Source organism: Vipera berus (assembly GCF_964194415.1).
Source record: "Vipera berus genome assembly, chromosome: 5".
NCBI classification, from domain to species: domain Eukaryota; kingdom Metazoa; phylum Chordata; class Lepidosauria; order Squamata; family Viperidae; genus Vipera; species Vipera berus.
This window is the reverse complement of record NC_138207.1, coordinates 55,066,425-55,081,351: the sequence shown is the minus strand read 5'-3', so window position 1 is coordinate 55,081,351 and position 14,927 is coordinate 55,066,425. Positions and strand designations below refer to the sequence as shown.

The 14,927-nt window shown below is 38.7% G+C and overlaps 1 protein-coding gene across 2 annotated transcripts in view; it reads right to left on the bottom strand.

Moving 5' to 3' along the window:
• Nucleotides 1–14,909, bottom strand: part of NHLRC2 (NHL repeat containing 2) — a 34,699-nt gene extending 19,790 nt beyond the window's left edge. The window contains exons 1-5 of one of the 2 annotated variants that reach the window (XM_081329546.1): nucleotides 14,517–14,909; nucleotides 10,230–10,382; nucleotides 4,100–4,555; nucleotides 3,217–3,338; nucleotides 94–223 (exon numbers count right to left, since the gene is read on the bottom strand). In XM_081329546.1, coding sequence (XP_081185672.1) covers nucleotides 94–223; nucleotides 3,217–3,338; nucleotides 4,100–4,555; nucleotides 10,230–10,382; nucleotides 14,517–14,685 — 1,030 coding nt within the window. In that variant the 5' untranslated portion in view covers nucleotides 14,686–14,909. The remainder of the gene's footprint in view (nucleotides 1–93; nucleotides 224–3,216; nucleotides 3,339–4,099; nucleotides 4,556–10,229; nucleotides 10,383–14,516) is intronic. The other variant, XM_081329547.1, reaches the window with a different exon arrangement.
• Nucleotides 14,910–14,927: the final 18 nt, after the last annotated feature.

Genomic DNA, 14,927 nt, shown 5'->3' with positions numbered 1-14,927 from the left:
AGAGACAAATTAGATAACTGGCAATGGCATTAAGACTACAATCTTTGAAAAAGCATCATAAGTAAAAAGTAAATAAAAACATCATAAAAATACCTAAGCTTCCCAAAGTTATATCCCATGGTGAACTAATAGGCTGCTCATCTCCTTTGGCTCCTCCTTCCTTATCAGTGCCTTGTATTCCAACTCCTGCAACAGTGCTCACTAACTCCAACCGCAGGTCAATCTAGAATCAATTGTTGATTTATTTTAATAAAAGAGAATATGTGTAACTCAGGGTTGATCTGTGGAATTCCTGGCACTCCCTCAGCTTGGTTGTTACTAATTACAAACGAACAAGCTCATAGAGCACCAAGGATTCACATTTATTTTTGCAGTAAACTTTTAGAATGGCACATCTTTTTATACTGTTAACCGTTTTTAGCAAAATATATTTAGTACTGTAATATTTATTTTGAATATACTACAATTGTGCAAACAGGGAGAGCTTGTTTGTGCCCTGCTTTATAGTTAGCTACCCGAGTATCACATATCTTTAATTTTGAAATATTTTGTATCTTTGGTGAAGACTTTATATCTGTCTGCTAGGGATAACAATAGTTTTCTTCAGTTACAACATTGGTTTTGTTCATTAATTGAAATAAAATTTATCTTGCTAATTCACTATCTATACGACTAATCCACAATATAAATTAATGACAAAAAAAGTTAATGTAAAAAAAAGGAGAGCAGTATAAATGAAAACCTGTTTTTTTAAATCTTAACTCTAAGACTAGTGAGTAGACATGGCAACCATTTCAGGTCTTACAACTCAATAACAAATACTAACATGGAAAGTTTGGATGTTATTACTAACACTACATGACAATTAGGATGATTTCATATATGCAGGATCTAAGTTGGTGGGAGATGATTATTAGCACCAAAATACCAATATTTTGCGATGCTAATGAACTAAGGTTTGATATGCAAATGTTTACCAAATGGTTTCCAATGGACAGAATATGAATGAGGTACAATGCATATACCGTATTTTCCGGCGTATAAGACGACTGGGCATATAAGACGACCCCCCAACTTTTGAGATGATTTTCAAGATTTTTCGTCTTATACGCCGGAAAATCAGCGAGCCCGGGAAGGCACGCCCTCCCCTCTCACTGTGGAGGAAGCAGGGCAGGCTGGCGTCTGGCGGGAACCGGCAGTCCTGCGCACGCGCGCACTCCCCGGCTGCTAAGGAGTCCTCGGGGAGCCATGGCAGGCGCCTCACGCTCTTCCCTCTTGAGGCAGCATCGGCGGAGCCGTCCGGCGTCGGGCGTGAGCCGGCAGGGCAGTCCTGCGCGCACGCGCGCTCCCCGGCTGTTAAGGAGCACTTCTTAGCAGCTGGGGAGTGTGCGCGTGTGCAGGACTGCCCTGCCGGCTCCCGCCTGACACCAGCCTGCCCTGCTTCCTCCACAGTGAGAGGGGAGGGCGTGCCTTCCCGGGCTCGCTGACTTGCAGCCAAGCCAGAGCCAAAAGGGGCTTTTCCTTCCACCCACCCTTTGGAATAGACGCAAGAGCTCCTGGGGTCTGGCGTTTGCAAGGGGGAGGGGAAGGGGCTGAGAGGCTCTTGGGGGTGGGAAGGGAGAGTCACGTTGGAGGGGGGACTGGACTATGGAGGCTTGAAGTTGTTTTGCAAGAATGGGGGCGCTCGATTGATTTATGTACTATTTTCCGGCGTATAAGACGACTGGGCGTATAAGAGGACCCCCCCAACTTTTGAGATGATTTTCATGGGTTAAAAAGTCGTCTTATACGCCGGAAAATACGGTATGTTCTATGCAGAGAACAACTGGTTTCTAATGACCTTGTTTAACAACTGCCTCAGACAGTAACTGTTCAGTTATGACAGTGATAAAAAAGTAACTTTGTGACCAATGTCTTCATCTATGAACAAAAATATATGAAAAAGAGACTTTGCAGCATCCATGATGTGTTTGTCATTAAAATTGGCTCAGATGTGTTGTCCTATGCCTGACCTGTTTTCTTTCCCCATCCCACCACTTCGAAGAGATTGCCTAAAAATGCTCCTTCTTCTTATGTTGTTTTTCTCTGCAGTGCAGCTCTTTCCTGAAAAGTGCTAACTGCAAATTAATAAACTCAGCTCTGTTACCTTAATTAGTTGATTAGAACCCTCCTGCTGCCTGTCTCTAACAAGAATGTAATCAATTTCACAATGAAGGCTTTTTGGCTCCTAAGCAGCTCACAGTCGCAAGTGTGCAGCAGGCGCTTACTCACTAATAATTTTTTCTTCTCCACTGAATGTAAATGTAAACATTAATTTCCTTCTTGCTAATTATTCTAGCACTGGAATATTCCAAAGGGTGGAGGATTGGAAAAAAAACCCTATTAGATTTGCCATTTTACTCAGCTTCTTTGTGTGTGAACATTGTTCACTATTGGGACTTGCCCCATCATTTGGAGCCATATCCGTCTGATGCCGTAAAGCAGGGGTGTCAAACTCAATTTCATTGAGGGCCGCATCAGCATTGCGGTTGCCCTCAGGAGGCCGGGTGGGTATGGTCAGGGTGGGCGTGGCCTACTGGGTAGGCGTGGCTAGAGTGCATATGGCCTACTGGGTGGGCATGGCCAGCTCTACATCGTTCCCATCAAGGGTGCCTATGGGGGCCTGGGCAGGAGTGGGACAGATCTGAGGGTCTCTGGCAGAAGGAGGATCTCTGGGTCAGGGCCAAGGCAGTGGGGGCCGTTCCCTGTTTCCAGGATGGCTTTGCGGGCCACATGAAACCACTTCGTGGTCCGGATCCGGCCCCCAGGCCTTGTGTTTGACATGTCTGCCGTAAAGCAACAGAAAGCTGGAGTAATATCATAAGCACAGTTGCAGTCATGTGATTTTTCATTTAGTGAGCACTTTGTGTAATGGACAAGTTGTTTATCCCAACTGCAATTGCTAAATGAGGATTACTTGCATTTGATAAATTGCTTTAAAAGTTTATAGAAAAAGAAAAAATAATACTTTTTTTCTATATACTTGGAATATTTTTAGGAATACTTTAGGAATATTTAGGAATACTACTGCTGATCACATTGCTTAGCCCTTGAATAATTGTGTCAGCATTGTTTTCTATCATTTAAAAAATCAAGGTAAGGACCAGGTTAGGGCCAGATTGTCTACGTTGTTGCTAAATTGGTACTGACATGATAGAACATAATGAATCAATTTACCTTTCTGATTAGATGGTTTTCTGTATCTGCTACATAAATAATATTGTCCTTTATGGCAACTCCTTGTGGAGAATTGAATGATGCTTCTGAAAAATTTCCATCATTTCTTCCTCTGTCTGATCCTTGAGCAAAAATAACATCAAACAAGAGTATAACTTTTGCTAGAGGTCGACAATGGATACACAGTCATGTCAGATATAGGATGCAAAGGATTTTATATTATATTAATAAAAATAGCAGTACAGGTGTGGGTCTAATCAAATCAAATTTAATAAATGTATTTAATATGTTTCCACAGAAAACTGTGGAGATTGTCTTACAAAAGTAGAATGTTTAAATTTATACAATGCCTGGTAATATAATCTGTTAATCTTTAAACATTAATAGACAAACACATTCATTTTATCTACAATAATTTCCTTTAAAGATTCAGCTTTCAAAACAAGGAATTGTATAAATGCAATGCAAAATGGAATGGAATGCCTAGGAAAACATGCAGCTAGCTCTGTGCTAGAAGAAGTAATTGAATTTCATAGATTCTATTGTTCATATTATTTGCAGTATACCAGCTTCAAGTCTGAAAAATGTGGTATCATTTCCATGATTTTGTGGGGTTATTAGATCTCAGAATTAGACAATCATTTATTTGGAGCTCGATCCATATACATTCAAAGAAGCACTTTGTAGGACAGGAAACTAATTTTAAAATAGTTTATTATGCAATATTAAAGAGTTGTAGAAGACAGAATTCAGGATTTGCCATGAGAGCTGTCAAGATGAAATGCAAGGTTTTAAAATAATTATTTTATTTCAATCCAATCATTAATCAACAGAACAAAACAATAAAGTGTGAGATTTTAAAATATATTTAGATGACCCTTACCTCCAATGATGTGCAGAATGTGACCATTTTTTTTCACAACTAAAATCCTATGATGTCCAGTATCTGCTATTACCAATGTATTTTCAGAACTATCTACTGCAATTTTCCCAGGGAACAGCAAAGGTGAAGAAGACAAAGAGTCTCTATACAGCTGTGTTCTAATTCTATTACTATTAATTTGTCCTTGTTCCTTGTAGTATTTTAAGGCTATAGTTGTAAATAGAAATAGCTTGTCCTTGTGCCCTTCGCCAACCAGACTGAACAAGATATTGCCACGAGGTCCAACAATTACCAAGGTTGGCCAGCAGGACACTTCTAGCTCATGCCAGAGGGTTGCATTAACATCATTTACCACAGGATGAGTGATGTTATATCTAAGAACAGCACTTTTGATGTTATCCAAAACTTTTTCGTTTGGAAATTTTGCTGAGTGAACACCTATAATAAGGACACCATCTGAAAGCATAGATAAGAAACAAACAATGAGATTTATGGCATTAACAATGAAACATTTAAACATCATATATACAAAGCCACATTCAATAAACCTAGTTGGAATGCTGTTCTGTTCTGGGATAAGCTAAATAGTTATACTATGCATGTGGTCTTCAGCAAGAGTGAACATGTAGAACTTCACTGTAAAAAAATATAAGACTGTAATGCCAAGGTATAAAATATGGTAGATCAAAATGGATCAAAATGCAGTTCTTCCCTGTTGGACTGACTCCTCTAATTCTAATAGATAACTCTTCCTCACCCTCCAAACAAGGTGATATACCATAAGCTGACTTCATATTGGTTGTCTCTACTACAGTATTCTTAATATGTTATAATCAAAGTAAGCAATTAATTATTCAAAGAATAAGGGACATGGAATTCCAGATGGAAGTTAATAGGCTATTCCATCATAACAGAATTTAAAGCGAGACTCAACATACTTACATCTGCATTTGTATAAGACAGGTACAGTAAAATCCCTGTAGCTAACTAAGCGTATTTGCCCATGTGGGGATGGTGACTGTAATTTTCTCATTATTACATTGTAAATTGTATAGGATCAACATATATTTGTAAATGGAAAGACAAAACTGTCCATTTTTTCATAGAAGAATATGAAAACGTTCTTTAAAATACTTTAGAATATTTAGGAGAGGCAAGTACCACTTTGATATTTTCATATGAACTGTCAAGAAAGGCATCCAATACTTTAGAATAAATTTCTTGAGTTAAATTGACTTATAACACCATTTTATCCAGCTCAATGCTGTCTATCTTGAAGGCAATGAAAACTTTAAGTTTCATACAAAGGTTTTTTCTACTCATACTCAGGAATTAAACATGGTGTTTTTGCATGTAAAACAAAGAGCTTACCAATGGTATTCACAGAGGTTGGTGGTGTCAAAAGAGTGAGATGAAAGCATTCTCTTCAAAGTGCTGCCTTTGTTGTATATTTTGATGTTGCATACACATACCAAGGAATAGGGCCGTAACTTTGATGCCTCAGCTGCCACTCTGCCCCATCCTGCCTCTCAAACCCATTGCTCTATTACTGAGCTATCACTTTTCCCTTCATCACAGAAACAGTACTGTAGTGATGTTCTGTGAGATGAACAATGAAATCTATAGAGACAGATTTTTGTAATGGAAACAAAAGACAAATTGACTTAGCCAAGATTTAGCGCCTATAATTGTTTTGGTTCTGTTTAATTATGATTCTGGGTTTTTTAAATCTTTATTTTTATTATTGCTAGCTGCCTCGAATAATTTGGAAGAAAAACCTGGATGTTCCTCTAACAAACAAATGTTGTCAAAGCATTGAAAGTTCTTTGAAGTGTTTTGTTAGTCAGAACCATGACATCTGTATCTTTTCCTGGTTTTTCTTTAAATATGTAACAGCACTTAGGGTCGGATTGCCCCCCCTCCCCCGGCATATTCTGCAGGTAATACAGAAGAGATAAAGGACTGTTGTAACAGATTTCTAAAATTCATAATAAAGCATTAAAATGAGAAAGCCCAAACCTACCGCATCAAAATCAAGAAAGGAAGCAGCCTCAATCAGGAAAAAGCAACGAATAAAACTTGGAGTCTGGCTTAAACACTGAACATATTATAACACACCTTTATGGTGATTAACACACTGGACAGCTTATGCAATCAACTTCAAAATGACCCCCTACTGTACTTTTTTAAATTAAATTTTGCAAACCAGAAGACTGGATAGCAAAACTGGACAATTCAGCAGGACGTCTGAGGCTATGGTTCTTTGTCTTGTCTCTCAAGGTTATTTTCGCAGCCCACTTTACAAGACAGGATAAGACAGATACAGAGAGGAACTATTATAATGCCCTTCTGAGAAAAAGAAGTCACAAAAATCTTGTTCATCTTTCTATTATGCAGAGTTGACACAATATCACCATAAATAGCTTTGTGTTCTGTTAAGAGACAGAATCCTAGATCAAAAGAACTGAGGAAATAATAGGTCTGATTTCAGTATCCTTTCCCACATACTTAAGTGACTTTTATATTGTATTTAATTTAATTTATTACCCAGTAGAACAAATGCTTTTAATAGTTTATTTGGTTTGAATTCAATTGCATTTTTCTGCTATAAAAATGATCTGATAAAGAGAGCATCAAGGGTACTGCAATAAGTAATAAAACATTCATTCAATATCTTTACATTTAAGTTCAAAAAGTTATACAAGGATTTAATAGGAATAAGGATAATGTTGCACTCTGCTTATCATTTTGAAGACATGCAGAAGTCTGCAAGAGTTTCTAAATTATTCTTCCTTCCTCTCCCTATTTTAAGAATTGAAGATAAGTAGCATAATTAATGCAGAGACTGGACTCCTAGAACTGCTACTATCTGTACTGTATAAGTAGAATTTAGTCTTACTGCACAAGTGAGAGTTGTTATTATATTAGTTTCCTTTTGCTTGTTGTTGTTAGTTGTGAAGTCGTATCCGACCCATTGCGCCCACATGGACAACGTTCCTCCAGGTCTTCCTGTCCTCTACCATCTTCTGCAGTCCATTTAAGCTCACGCCTACTGCTTCAGTGACTCCATCCAGCCACCTCATTCTCTGTCGTCCCCTTCTTCTATTGCCCTCAATCTTTCCCAGCATTAGGCTCTTCTCCAGTGAGTCCTTCCTTCTCATTAGGTGGCCAAAATATTTGAGTTTTAGCTTCAGGATCTGGCCTTCTAAAGAGCAGTCAGGATTGATTCAACTGGTGCAGAATGCAGCCGCGCGAGTTGTGTTGGGAGTCTCCCGATACTCCCATGTTACACCTTTGCTCCGCGAGCTGCATTGGCTGCCGGTTGCCCTCCGGGTGAGATTCAAGGTGCTGGTAATGACCTACAAAGCCCTACACGGCATGGGTCCGGATTACCTACGGCAGCACCTGCGGCCGGCGTCGACTTCCCTCCATCCAGTGCGCTCCCACAGAGAGGGCCTCCTCAGGGTGCCTCCGATCAGAGAATGTCGACTGGTGGCCCCCAGGGGCAGGGCGTTCTCTGTGGGCACGCCAGACCTGTGGAACCGCTTGCCGGTTGAGCTCCGGATTGCCCCTGACCTTCGCTCCTTCCGGCGGGATCTAAAAACCTATTTATTTGAGCAAGCTGGCCTGGTCTGATGGGTTTGGGGTTGGGTTTTAATATGGTTTTAACTATTGTATATATCGGGCATAAATCATTTAATTGTTTTTAACTTTTGTACTTTGTTTTTTAATGTTTATTGCCCTGTACACCGCCCTGAGTCCTTCGGGAGAAGGGTGGTATAAAAATTTAATAAATATATAAATATAAATATATATCTCCTCTAGGACTGACCGGTTTGATCGCCTTGCAGTCCAAGGGACTCGCAGGAGTCTTCTCCAGCACCATAGTTCAAAGGCTTCAATTCTTTGGCGCTCAGCCTTTCTTATGGTCCAACTTTCACAACCATACATTGCAAGTGGGAAGACCACAGCCTTGACTATACGCACTTTTGTTGGCAGGGTGATGATGTCCTTGCTTTTTAGTGTGCTGTCTAGATTTGCCATGGCTTTCCTCCCTAGGAGCAAGCATCTTTTAATGTCTTGGCTGTAGTCCCTGTCTGCGGTGATCTTGGAGCCCAGGAAAATAAAATCTGTCACTACCCCCATTTCTTCCCCATCTATTTGCCAGGAATTGAGAGGGCCGGATGCCATGATCTTGGTTTTCTTAATGTTTAGTTTCAACCCAACTTTTGCACTCTACTTCTTCACTCATAACATGAGGCTCTTTAGTTTCTCTTCACTTTCTGCCATTAGAGTGGTATCATCTGCATATCTTAGGTTGTTGATATTTCTCCTGGCAATTTCAATTCCAACTTTTGATTCATCTAGCCCTGCCTTTCTCATGATGTGCTCTGCATATAAGTTAAACAGGCAGGGTGACAGTATACAGCCTTGCCGGACTCCTTTCCCAATTTTGAACCAATCCTTTTGCTAAAAATAGCCAAAATTGATGCTATTTGATTATGAGTACATATGCACTGAAATGAAGAAATAATAGCAATAGCACTTAAGACTTATATATTGCTTCATAAATATTTACAGCCCTCTGTTAAGAGGTTTACAGAGTCAGCATATTGTCTCCAACAATCTGGCTCCTCATTTTATCAACCTCGGAAGGACGAAAGGCTGAGTCAACCATGAGCAGGTCAGAATTGAACTGCTGGCAGTCGGCAGTTAGCCTGAAATACTGCATTGTAATCACTGCACCACCATAATAACATAATAACAATGACACTAAATTTATCAATTAAAATCTGCAACAGAAATGGCAATATCACAAAACACCAAATTTTATCATTTCTATGAAGAAGAATGCAACAGAAAACACAGCATGACATTAATCAATATGCAATACATTCATGTCTTAAACTGCTACCATATTAATATAATTTTGCTACTGAAATGTAATCTGTTAGATCTATCCCTTTTTTTCCTGCTCATAATTTCATCTGAAAGGTAAGGAAAACTTCACAATTGTTTTAATGCATAGTGAAGCAATAGACCAAAAAAGAGAATGAAGGAAAAATCATGTAGTGTGTTCTGATTTTGTATAGGCAATAATCCAGACACTAACAAGTTGTATTTAGGCAAATCAATTTGAGTAAAATAATATGTTTTCTATTTAAAAAGAAAAGTAAGCTATACTTTAAGACAATTTCATTGACAACAGAGAGAAAAGAATAAAATACTACGCAGTAAAATTCTAGGATCAAGCTAGATTTAAAACTGCATTGAAAAAGAACTGGCTCTATCCCAAAGTATTTCTGTCAAGAAGCATTTCTTCATACAGCAGTCCAACAGGTCATTTCCAGACTATCAATGTGATAAGAATGTGCATTAGGTTTTAAAATAACCTTGTGAATACCATTATGAACACAGAAATAGCCCTAGCAAGGATAAGACAGGAAAGCATTAGACAAATGTTGTTGGCATTAATTCCTGTGGATTTGATGCATATATCAATATAGACTTACAGTTTTTAGGTATGCATAATAGTTAAAAAATATGCACTAACGTTGACAATGCCATGAAACAATTCTTTGCATTTTTTAATCATCTTCTATAATATTGGTATTGAATTTGAAAAGAACTATATTTGGAAAAACAATGTGTCATTTTGTAAAATGTGTACTTCAGGGCATTGTAATTTGTGCTTGTTCTCTTAAGACATTTTTCAAACTTTCTGCAATAACAAAGTGCTAGATAATAGTAGAATAGTAGAATGCACAAGCCACCCAATGAAATTTCCATGTACTGCCTAATTTTTCATCTTTAAAAGGAAAGGATTTTTTTTTGCAAATAGAATACTATTATGTTTATGTATAGTTCCCATCTTCATTGTTAAAGGATTTAGAAAGGAAGGACCGGCTAAGGAAGGAAGGATAAATTTTCACTAGCTGATTGTTGGTACATGAAGGAAGATAAGGTTGAGGCATCAAGCAGGCTCTAGCTCATGAATGTAGTGTAGTAAAATGAGAGGCAGAGCCTAAAGAAGGGAATCAGCCTAGAGTTGTTTTGTTCCCACTGTCAAAGTCCAACCCCTCTTGAAATCTGTTATCGATCTTTGAACAAAGTATTGACTGGTTAATACCTTTATCAGAGTACTTCTCCTCTAAATCATGAAGATCAGGCAAAATATGGATGCAATTGATGCAGCAGTAGGTGAAGAAATCTAATACCACTACTTTTCCACAAAGATGTTTGTGTAAAGAAAGCGAACCTTCAGTATTCAGCCATTGTAAATCTGAAATCAAAGCTCTAATTAATACATTGTTTTAAGACATTAAAATAATTAAGCATATTCTGAAATAACAATTGATGATCGTATTTCTTTTTAAAAAAACCATGATTTCCAACACAAAAATATTCTTAATATTCAAAACCTGTAATTCTTCATAACTCTCAAACAGTTAATCTAAAAATATACTGTTTATCATTCTGTCCATTTACTAGATAACAAAGGATAAAATAAAACTATTCAATTTAATGTTAAAATAGTATAATTTTTTGAAGAGAAACAAGAATCCACTTACAAAGTTTATAATTACCAAATTTCTAATTATAAAGCATAGCAGAGATGACATATGTTACAACAATATCAATGTTTTGTTTTCCTATCTGCTTCATCAACTATTATTCAGTATTTGAGATTAGGCACAGAACTATTATTAGCACCTTTGTTGAAACAACAAAAGAAGTCTCAAGCGTTTTCAAAAACATTTTTTTTGAAATACATGCAATAAGCTCTTTTCAATACAAAGGAAATACACTGAAATGATTTTAATGTTTAGGGGGAAAATTGAGGAGTGAATTACAAAACAATATATGAAAGAAGAGTAAATGATTGAGATGAAGGGGGAGACTTTAAAAAAAGGTGTCTTGATGGAGTTGATGCATTATTCAGAGAAATATAGTAGAAAAATTTAAAGCACAGGTAATGTGTAAAGCAATAAAACAGAAGCAAGGATGGTCTGTGAGTAGAAATTTTTATGCAAATAGTAAATTACATCTCCTTTGCTTGACCCTTTCCTACTGCTGAAACTATTGCTTTGCTCTCAATGTGTAGAAGATCAAACAGCTAACTCTCTTGAAATTTCCTTTCTCTCCAATCTCTCCATCCGGTAATGGGGGTGGGGAGAAAAAAACCAAGCAATTTCTGTAGGCAATCTCTCCTTTGCTTGACCCTTTCCTGCTGCAGGTGCAATTACATTACTCTTGATGTATAGAAAATCAAACATCTTACACATAATTCTTAATTTATGACAGCCATTATGATTGCCTTTACTAAGTGATGTGATCAAAAAGCGGAACATTACATGACTGCATTGCTTACTGATGGCAATCCAGGCAGTTGCAGTTATCATAATATCAAAACATCAAGACTAGCTTACCCCCTGACTTTGCTTGAGAGAAACCAGACCAAATGTAAGTGTAAGCTGCTTGCCAACACCCAATTTTTTTTCACATGACTGCAGGGTGCTGCTACAGCTGCAACTTTGAGGAACGGTCATAAGTCTCTTCATTCAGTACCGTCAAAATTTCAAACAGTCATTGAATGCATGGTCATAACTTGAGCACTACTTGTACTCTCTTAAAATCTCTTCCTCTCTAATCTCTCCTTTCTGGGGAAGGGGACAAGGATGGGCCAGGCAAAGAATAAATTTTCTACACAAATTGCTTTGTTTCTGCCTCTTCTTGCAGAGTGAAGAGATTAAAGAGATTTCAAGAGAGTACTATAATCTATTTCCATAATGCACCTGTGGGTCTCAGGGTGATGGTGCGATTGCATTGATTTCACTATGTATAAAAGCAAACATTTTACTCTCTTGAAATCTCTTTCTCTCCTATCTCTGCTTGGTGTGTGTGTCAAAAGTGATTTCAATAAGAAATCTCTCCTTTACCTGACCTTTACCCCATCCAAGAAGAGCAGAGAGATTGGAGAGGAAGAGAATAGGTATCTGAAATGGTATAGGGTTTCCTATGGTATAGGGTTGGACTAGATGACCTCCAAGGTCCCTCCCAATTATTATTACTATTATTATTATTATTATTATTATTATTATTATTATTATTATTATTATTATTATTATTATTATTATTGCCAGTGGGCTAATGCCTCCTTAAGTAACACCAGCTGCCTGCAATTAGTGCAGGTTCGCATCCCACCAGGCTCAAGGTTGACTCAGCCTTCCATCCTTCCGAGGTAGGTAAAATGAGGACCCAGATTGTTGGGGGCAATTAAGCTGACTTTGTAATAATAATGCCGCTTGGGGTGTGTGTGAAAGCCCTAATAAGCAGGCATATACATAGAATGAAGGCTATTGCTAAGCTTGTAAGCCGCCCTGAGTCTTCGGAGAAGGGCGGGATATAAATGGAATTAAAATAAAAAATAAAAAAATAAGATTACAAGAGAGAAAGTTGTTTGCTCACACACACATTTGAAGCAATCAAGAAATAACATTCCCCCCCCTCACCTGCAGAGCTTAGAAATTAAAAAGAAAGGGATATCAAAGAATATGATGTCTGTGAGCCCTTGGCTCCCAGCCCAGGCTGCTAACTTGATCGCATTGCTTTTTATGTGCACAAGACACTAAACAGGTACTCAATATTCCAAAGGGTGGGGGAATGGTTAGGAGGCAACAAAAGACAAAGGTGTAAAACTCAGTAGTCTTTTCTCTTTCCAGCCCATAAAACATAGTTTGTCAAATCATCTATGGCAGAGGTCCCCAACCTTTTGGGCACCAGGGACTGGTTCCACGAAGGGAGGTTTTTCCGCAGACCAGAGGGGGCATGGTTTTGTGTGCTGCTTGCATCTCGCGGATGGGGCTTTGATGGTTTGTGCGGACTGGTTGTTGGCATACTGCAGCCCAGTACTGGTCCACGGACCGGGGGTTTAGGACCTCTGATCTATGGCATAGATCAGTAGTTCTCAACCTGTGGTCTGCAGACCCCTGGAGGGGGGCGTGCAATGTCATCACATAGGGTCTGTGAAGACTTGAAGAAATTTATGATTTAACTCTTGGTTAAATCTTGGGGGTCAAGCCCATGGTCTGTGGCCAAAAAAGGTATTTAAAAGGGGTCCGTAGTGAAGAAAAGGTTGAGAACCACTAGGATGGATGATATGATAAAAGGGTCACATACATGGATCCTACATGTAAAATGTTAAATTTATTTGATCACATTTTTCTCTTTTTTTGTACAGTTTTTTCTTTTTGTTGTTGTTGCTAGTGTTGAATGTATATTTGTTTTGTTTCATTTTGTTTTTTCTGTTTTGTATTTTACTTTTTATGATAAAACAATAAATATATAAAAACATTTTATTAATCATTTGTATGATGAAACTGAGAGAATGCTTATGATACACATTGTGTATAAGACCACCAGTGCTGTAGAAGAAGAAAAAAACTGAAATTCAAAACAGTAGTCATAGGCTGCCAAAATAGGCTTAAAAATAACTCAACGAAAATTAATAAGAGAACAAGCTAATACACTATATGAAGGAAACATACACCAAACGCCAAAGTACAATTTTGAGGCCTTGTGTAAAAGTATAGCAATGGTAGATCATTACAAAGCAAATATGAGCCAATGGTGAGATATGACTGAATAAAAAAAAAGCATATACAATTTCAGACTACACCAACAGACGACGTTTCCAAATTGTGGTAAATAACACTTTTATGCTGCTTAGTAAACATAATTCTGAAGGATCCATGGTACTCTCTGAGTTGGTTGCTTTCTTGTAGACATTTCATTACCCAAACTAGATAACATCATCAGTGCTAGTAAGAAATAGGGTTTGCTTTTTATTTATATTCTACCTAGTCAGTGGCTAAGATGGTAGAGGACAGGAAGGCCTGGAGGAACATTGTCCATAGGGTCGCGATGGGTCGGACACGACTTCGCAGCTAACAACAACAGTCAGTGGCTTGCCCTGTCAAGTGTTGGTGGGGTTGGTCTTAGAGGTTCTTTGGTTGAGCTGTTTACTGTTGCTTGGATACTGTTTACTTCTTGATTATTGGGACCATTCCTTACTAGCACTGATGTTACCTAATTTGGGTAATGAAACGTCTGCAAGAAAACAACCAAGCTGCTCAGCTGCCCTCCTTTCAACCCTGACCTACGAATATTCTCCTTTGACAAACACAATTCTTTAAAAAGGATTCAGAGAAATCAGAATGAGAGCAACCAGAAGATCAGGGGATATGACGCCGACTACAAAACATGCTTTTTAAAAATCATAATAAACTCGCCCAGGAGGAGAGCAAAGCTATAAGTTGACAAACCAGGAGCAAACTAAAGACTGGGAAAAAAGTTCGACGGCTCCCGCCAAAGAGATCAAACACCAGTGGACGCCGGTTTAAAAGCTCTGGCTCACCTGCTCCAAACTCGGGAACTTTCAAATCCCGCTCCCATCCGTCCACCTTCTTCACGTGCTGATACACCAAGTTCTCCTTCTCCTGAAGCGTGTTCGCATCCTCCAGCGCGTAGTCCAGCTGGCTCTGCGAAGGCGAAAGACCGGGCAAGCCGCCCGTCATCGCCGCCATCGCTCTCCCCTCCCTACCCTGCAGAGGACACAAGAAAGCGGGCGTGATTTTTACCACCCTTCCCTTTGGCTCCCGGCACTTTCCAAACTCAAGTCTGTCCAGCCATGTTGCAAAACCAAACCAAACCAAACCAAACCAAACCCCCCACACCCTGAATGTTTATATCCTGTCGCCCTCGTGCCAAATAAAACTTTGGACCAAAGATGGGTTATTACTCCCTTTCCAAAAACAACGCTTTCCAA